Genomic DNA, 7,716 nt, shown 5'->3' with positions numbered 1-7,716 from the left:
TGGACAGCCTTCACAGGCAAGGAGCTTCAGAAAGATGCGGATGCTGTGTGTCCATGACTAAGGCAACCCTAAGCCTAGACCGTGGAACTGAGTGAACACTTGGTCAAGCTCCCCTCTGCGTGTGTGCGGTTATGTGACCTTTCCCTCTTGGGGCATTATAGTAGTGACGCCTGGTGTGCTTTAAATGCTTACCTAATTACCAGCTAGATTAAAAAAAATATATCTAACCATCTAACAAGCTCACCTTTTACTAAACTGACATGGAAGTATGTGAAGCTGACACCTCAAGACCTAGTCCCAAATCCTCACCTAAAGGCATGCACTTAGTTCCAGGACCAAATTGTGTCCCCTCCCCTCTGCCACCACTCAAAGATTGAAACCCTGACCCCAAAATGTTTGACCCTCACTCTCCACCCTCCCATTGTTGGAAACACCTGGTCTCGGGGTTCGCTTATTACTCAGGCACACACTGCACTCACCTCCCTCGACTCTCCTGGCCTCCTTCAGACAGTTTGCAGGCAAGGGGAGTGAGAACAGGTGTTGCCTGTGTAGCACCTGCTGGATCCTGTGCCTGGGTAACCGAATCCTGCCAGGAACAGTGAGACAACGGCCTGCTGGATCCTGTGCCTGGGTAACCGAATCCTGCCAGGAACAGTGAGACAACGGCCTGTACAAAGTGTTTGCAGACAACTTTATTGAAAAAAGTAATAGAAAAAGGGACCATTTTATAAGCCACAGTTAGGAGTCTTCTAAATGGCATCCATGTAGAACTGATTTACATCTCGGAACCACACGGACAATGAAAATAAAACACTCCTTGATAACGTCTCTTACGAATAAGCAATAATTTATTTCTCTTTTATTGTCACAATGACCACAGTTATCTAGCTACATGACCAATGTCACTACAAACCACGGGAGGATTGTCCACCTACACTTCACTGAGACTAAGACAAGGCCATCGGTGTGTGAAAGTACATCAAGTCTGGACAACAGGTGGATTCTATGCGTAAGACAGATGTGACAAGTGATTAACCAACAGGCTTGTTTTAATACGCGTTAAGCCAAGAAGCAAGCTTAGAAATGTTCTGACATCGAGTTCTTATTAAAGTAGAAAATACATAACCTAGAGAAATAAATCCAGATTTTAACTTACAATAGATACAGTAAAGTAGGAAATTAATTGGCTCCTTTTTTTTTTTTTTGCTTTCTTTCCTTTTATTTTGTACTTTTTTTTTTTATAAATGAGTAATAGGAATATATCACAAGTTAAAGAAAGATCCCAGCCAAAAAGAAGGTACCAGCGTATGAAAAAGAAATGAAAAATTAGCAGGTATTTTTGCTTACAAAAGAAGTCAGCGTCTCAAGAGTCGGTATAAAAACGCCACCTTGAACGAGGCAATAGAACGGGCCGTGGCCCGTGCGGTCACGCCCCCGCCGTCATACGGTGGTGACCGACAGGAAGGCGTTGTGCGCCCTGGTGCCGTCGGGCGACTTGGCGCCGTGCGTCATGAGTTCCTGGATGGTCATCCAGTTGTCCAGGATCTTCCTGTTGCGCTTCTTCATCATCTTCTTGTGGCTCAGCTCCAGGATGCTGACCTCCCGGCGGGCCTCGCCGCCGCTCTGCGGGCTCTCCCGCAGGCACTCGAGGCGGCTGCGCAGCATGAACTCGCGCCGCCGGCGCTGCTCCTTGGCGCGCACCAGGTGCTGCTTCCGCTCCTCCTTGCTCCAGTAGCGGCCCATCTTCATCTCGCTCATGGTGTCGTCGTCCGTGGTCATGCCGCTGCGCTCCTCCTTGATCTTCAGCGCGCGCTCCCGCAGGATGCGGTCGCGCACGGGCCGCTTGGTGATGTAGCGCGTGCCGTCGCTGCGGATCTTCACCTTCCACTCCATCCTGGGCTCGCCGCCCCGCTGCGGCTCCCGGCACGAGCTCGCCAGGCTCAGCTGGCTCTGGGCGCACTCCACCGCGGACCTCTGCTGGATCAGCTGCATGTAGCTCTGGTAGTGCTGGGCGTGCGCAGGGATGTGTGCGGCCCTGGAGGCCGAGCCGCGGGACGGGGACAGGTAGGGGACGTGCTCGCACGCCGGCCGCTCCTCGCCCTCGCCTGCTGGCCTGCCGCTGCCCAGCACTTTCTCCTGGCCTTCCCCGCCTCGCTCGGCGGCTCTGGCTCTGCCGCACGTGGCCTCTTGGCTGCGCAGGTTCTTGGTGTTGGTCAGGTGGATCACTCTTGGCAGCGAGCTGTCCGGGGAGCGGTCCACGGTCAGGGGCGTGCTCCTGCAGCTCTCGGCCGTGTTGTAGGCGCTGGAGCTGTCCTTGTCCGACTTCTCGGGGTGCTCCAGGATGTCGTCCAGCTTGGCCCTCGGCAGGTCCGCGCCGGTGGGGTGGCCGTGCAGCGCCCACGCGTCTGCGTGCTGGCCCGCGGCTCTCCGCAGCCGGTGCGCCTGCATGATGCTCTGGCACTCCAGCTCGATGTTCCTCAGCTCCTCGTTGAGCAGCTGCAGCTCGTGCTCCACGCCCTCCTCCTCGGGGTCGCACGCCAGCCGGCGGCTGGAGTAGTAGAGGTCGTATTGCCCGTGCGTGCGCACCTTGCACTGCAGCTCCAGGAGCTGCCGGAACCGCTCGCAGTCCTCGTGCGCGGGGTGCCGGCCGCCGCAGTCCGAGTCCCCGCAGTCCGCGGACACGAGGCTCTCGTGGAACTGCAGCTCCACGCTCCGCAGCGTGTCCTGGCTCTGCCCCAGCTCCCTCTTGCCCGCCAGCGCCGCGTTCTCCTGCTCCGAGCTCTCGTCGTTGCGCAAGCTCTCGTCCGTGCGGCCCACGCCGCTGTCCTTCTCGTGGGGGTTGGACGAGGACGTGGCAGTGTCCGTCGTGCCTTCCTCCTCCTCCTGCTTCTTCGGCTGCGAGAGTAAGGGAAAGAAATTCCTTAGTTTCGAAAGCACGCACGGAGGAAAGACAGGTCTGGGCACAAGCCTGTCTTCTAGAAAGCTGCTCTAATCTCAGCGTCCATGACATTTTAGGAATGAAGACATTAGCGCATGGCAGCATTTTGTGCAATGAAGTACAGAAAGCAAAAGGTGCCTAAGTACATCTGAGTAAGCACTTCTCCTCTGAGGGTTCGCTTGTTTGGGGACCTCTGGGGTGCAGGTGTAAAAATGAAGGACTTTATGAGTGCCTGGGGTGGGGACACCCAAAGGCTAATCAGAATGGCTGAGAGTCCTTGGCAACACACAGCCCTGGAGCTCAGACGCCACTATCACCTTGAACTTGCCCCAAGTTCACAGGAAACAGCACTGACTCAGTGGCATGCTACACGAGCAAGGTCAGCATCCCAGAACCTTCCTGTCCAGGCCGGGAGGCCCGGTCCCACAGGGATGCAGATGAGCAGAGGTAGAGAGGCCGCGAGGGCCACACGCCACCTCCCAGCGTCAGAATCTCCGCCGCCACCAGGGTGCCACACGTTGGGTGCGGACCTCATTGCCGTTCCAAATCGCGTTTCTCAAAGGCAACAAGGGGGCTTTAGTACTCATTTTCTGCTTTATTCATTTTTTAAAAAAAATTTATTCATTTTTATTAATAAAGAAATGAAAGGTATAGTCTCTCAGGCACACACACACACAGTGTTGTCTTTCATCCACTGGTTCACTCCCCAAAAGCCTACAACAGTTGGGACTCAACGAGGAGCTTCACCTGGGCCTCGCAGGTGGGTAGCAGGGATTCCGTGCCTGAGCCATCATCTGCTGTCTCGCAGGTGCACCAGCAGGGAGCTGGATCAAAAGTGGATTCGCACCCTGGCCAGGGATGCGGACATCCCAAACGTGGCTTCCCCTGCTGTCCCACATGTCTTCCCCCAGTTTTCTACTCTGAACCAGTAACTTTCTTCACACTTGAGTTTTAGTCTACTGAGAGGAAAACTGACGGCTCCCAGGAAAATCCAAGCTGCGCTGATCACCAGATCTGGACAAAGTATCAAAATGTATTTACACACACACAAAATGTCACCGTCTGGCAATTTCTGACTCTCACACAGAACCATCTGTCCTGCCCCAACCAGAGGTAAGTGTAGTCACGTCTCCATGAATTCACTTTCTCTCCTGTCACATGGTTCTACAAGGCAGACTGTGTTTGCTTTATGTCTCAGTGTGCACACACACACACACACACACACATGACCTAAACACATAGGCACACACAGACCTAAACACACAAACACAGAGAGATATACATACAGAGACATACACAGGGGCACACAGACACACACAGACCTAAACACACAAACACACACAAACACACCGGGACACACACACACACACAGACCTTAACACACAAACACACAGAGAGATACACACACACACAGGCACACACAGACCTAAACACACACAGACCTAAACACACAAACACACAGAGACAGACATAGACACACACAAGGATTTCTCAAAGTCTGTAGAAAACTGAATTAAAAGTCAAGTTTTTGGATGCAAACATTTTGAAATCTGTACACAAGATCGGTCTTCAGGAACAGAAAATGAGTACCATGAAAAAATGCAGTTTCAATTCGGACAGAAATAATCTTATCTTTTTAAAAATTTGTTTATCTCCATCATTTTTGAAAGGCAGAGACAGAGACACACAGACAGCTGGAACTTAATCTGGGTCGCGCATGCAGATGGCAGGGACCCAAGGATGAGAGCCATCACCTGCTGTCTCCCAGCCGCATCCAAAGCAGTGGGCTGGGACTCAAACCAGGCATCTGGATAAGGGCTTCAGGCACCCCACGTGCACCAAGTGCTCCCCCTAAGCCTACCTCTTCATCCCCATTTTCATCAGCCTCGTGCAGCACCTTCAGATGGGCACATTCATGTTTCCCCGAAGCAAGAGTAACAACTGTGTTAAGTGACCCTGTTAGTTCCGGGGAGGACGGAGCAGGTGACCAGAGGCTTCCGGACAGGAGCTAAGCAGCCTTCGTGGTGACTGCTGTTTTTCTCCCCACTGTGTTACTCGACGGTCCCTGGTCTTTCCCTAGAGTATTCTCCTCAGTACAGAGATGGGATTTAAGTGGCTTACTGCTCAAACATTAGGAAGAAGTAGGGGAGGCCTGCTGCGCCCCTGTCTGAGTGGGAGCTGACAGGGCGCCCCAAACGGCACCCGGTCTGCATCCTGTGCGGTCGCTCTGATACTCGGCACTTCAGTTTACAGGTCACTACACGCACGGTTCCATAGTTTGCGTGTCTTCTAACGAGCTTAAAAAATCTTCCATGGCCTACAACTGCGTAAGTTAAGCTACCCAGTCTACAGCCAGCAGCACGGGACCCAAGACAGCAACTTTCCATCCAGAGGCTTTGCACGTGGATACGCGTTTCATAATTTCTAGCTGAGTGTCCTTGCTGTGGCCGCTGCTCTATGAGCAGTTTCCGCCCGGATACTCTGGTTGCTAAGGCCATGCTGCCGCATCACTGGTCAGGAACGATCTTCAAGTTGGCCACGCCTCTACCAAGACATTTCCCATGTAGCATTCCTGCTTCTCAGGGCAAAAGACTTTGAGAGGAACTATGGGAACCTTTAATTTCTCAGTCTCATGGTGAAGAATTATTTCCACCCAATGAGAATAACCTCGGGGACACCCGGTGTTGCCACAGGAGACCTAACGTCTGTACTGGGTGAGGAAGCAGCCGCCGACACCATGTCACTTCACCAGCACGTGCCGTCGCCTTCGGGCTCTCATCCCAACAGCCTCCTCTCAACGCTGCATCATGGCACTGGCATCTGAGAGAAAAAGCCTGCAGCCCGGCCTGCCTTGCTTGCAAGCGGCAGCTGCCACCCCAAAAAAAGCTGTATCTGTGGCCATGGTTGAGGCCACCCATAAAAATTCTCTTGGACCTACTTTACTGAACAGCAGTCGCCATGGGGCTGTGCCGTCTCGGGGGTGAAGGTGGCTGTGTGTGAGCAGATCACGCGTGCCAACTCATGACTTAGTGCACGTGTGCACGGACACCTGTGCACCATGGGCTGCAGCACGGTTAAGCAGGAGGAAGCCTGGGCCTCGTGCTGCTCCGCTTGTCGGGATGGGACAATAACCACGTCAGTACACCACCCGCGGTGTGGTCACACAGCCGCATCAGGCCCACGGACGGCAGGCATCAGGAGGGCTCTGGCATACAGCCACCTTGTCCTCTCCTAGTGGGCAAATCACAGAGGTCTAGGGCTCACCTGCCACACCGGGACCTCTGACGAGTTACAAAGCAATCGAGGGACTCGGCTTTTACAGAGACAGACAGACGGATAGACAGATAGATAATGTTCTCAGTGCCACGTGTGATGTCAGAACACATCAGGAGCTCATACTTTTTGGCTGATAAAAATAGGACCTTAAGACAAAAGGATGCCAATCACCCCAACCTGAGCAGTAGATATTACAACTGAGGAGCTGTTGGATTATTCAGGGGAACAGGTGTGAAAGGGCTGCGAGGACACAGCACAGACTGACGGCTTCTGTCTCACTAGCGTCCTCCTCTGGTGATATTGCGAATATTCAAGTACCTACATTCAGAGTTCAAGGTCAAGTTTACTCTGGGGCGGGGGTAACCTCAAGGCATACAGTTCACCTCCAGCTGGCATTCTGAGAAGCAACACGCACGTTCGCCACTCACTACCGGCCATCAGGCAGGAGCAGTGGCCGGGGCCAGCGTCTGGCCACGCCCGTCCTGTGCTCACAGCAGCCCCGACACCCCCAGACTGGAAACATTGAACAGAAAGCACCTGCACTTATTCCCGCTGCTCCATTTGCACTGAACATTTGCTCTGTAAAGACTGCTGTGACGGAGCTGTCTGATCAAGCCCTTTCATTGTGTTCTCCCCCCATTTATGGTTCCACATTTGAAAAAGCTGGCAGCGTTTCACACGAGGTGGCTCAGTGGCCGGCCCCACCTGCTCTGCCTCGTTGGCGGTGCGCTGTGTTGCTTCATTATGCTGTTCTTCCAACGTCTCCAAGTTTAACTCCTCCAAGAATCCATGCCTTTCATCTTCCAGCCAGCCTTCATCCAGCTGCAAAAGAATACATTAGTCCATGATATTATGTTAGCGAGAACTCTGGGCTAGAAGAGGGTCAACTTAAATGGTGACACCTGACCAGTCCCTTTTATCATAATGATTCTCTTCAGAACACCAGCCGCCTACAGTTCACCCCCTCGGAAAGAAGAAAAGGTGATAGAAAAAAGAAATTGGGCTCTTAACGCCTTTTATCCTTTCCTGAAACAGAGCTCAGCACTCGCCTCCTAGCTGGGGACATCTCGCGACACAGAATGGTACCTTCTTTCAAAAGCATGCTGTCTAGTCCACAGCTGTCACGTTCATTACCTCCAACAGTCCCTGTGTTAAAAGCACTTTGACAGAACTATGAGGGCTAGGAGACAATCGGATTTTTTTCCTTGACAACAACCCCGTGGTGAGATGCCCACACGGTGCCCTCCAGAATGACCCATGCCTCGTCCTCATTTGCACGCTGGAAATTTTCAGGCCGATGCCGCCAGGTTAACAAGATGGCTGCTTGCCACCCAAGTTCATAGACAACAGTGGCTTCCCTTGTGCAAAAACGGGAAATTCTAAGTTATTCCTCTCAAGAGGGGGAAAAAAAGGCAATTCTAGGCTGTGTCTATTTGGATTCACTTTTGGGTCCAATTTCACGGAGACCACATGGCGTCAAGGGCGGGTGGCAGAGTGGGCAG

The 7,716-nt window shown here is 52.9% G+C and overlaps 1 protein-coding gene across 3 annotated transcripts in view; it reads right to left on the bottom strand.

Annotated features, from left to right (window-relative positions):
• Positions 1-665: 665 nt before the first annotated feature.
• The window catches only part of PDZRN4 (PDZ domain containing ring finger 4), a 357,880-nt gene continuing 350,829 nt past the window's right edge, over positions 666-7,716 (bottom strand). For all 3 annotated transcript variants that reach the window (XM_089304029.1, XM_051850939.3, XM_051850940.3), the window contains 2 exons: positions 6,920-7,036; positions 666-2,895 (listed from right to left, as the gene is read on the bottom strand). In XM_089304029.1, the coding sequence (XP_089160155.1) occupies positions 1,441-2,895; positions 6,920-7,036 (1,572 nt within the window). In that variant the 3' untranslated portion in view covers positions 666-1,440. The remainder of the gene's footprint in view (positions 2,896-6,919; positions 7,037-7,716) is intronic.

Source organism: Oryctolagus cuniculus, chromosome 9 (assembly GCF_051225735.1).
Source record: "Oryctolagus cuniculus isolate XC-2025 breed Fujian yellow rabbit chromosome 9, ASM5122573v1, whole genome shotgun sequence".
Lineage (NCBI taxonomy): Eukaryota > Metazoa > Chordata > Mammalia > Lagomorpha > Leporidae > Oryctolagus > Oryctolagus cuniculus.
Note: the sequence above shows the minus strand (reverse complement) of the source record. Positions and strands in the feature narration are given on the sequence as shown.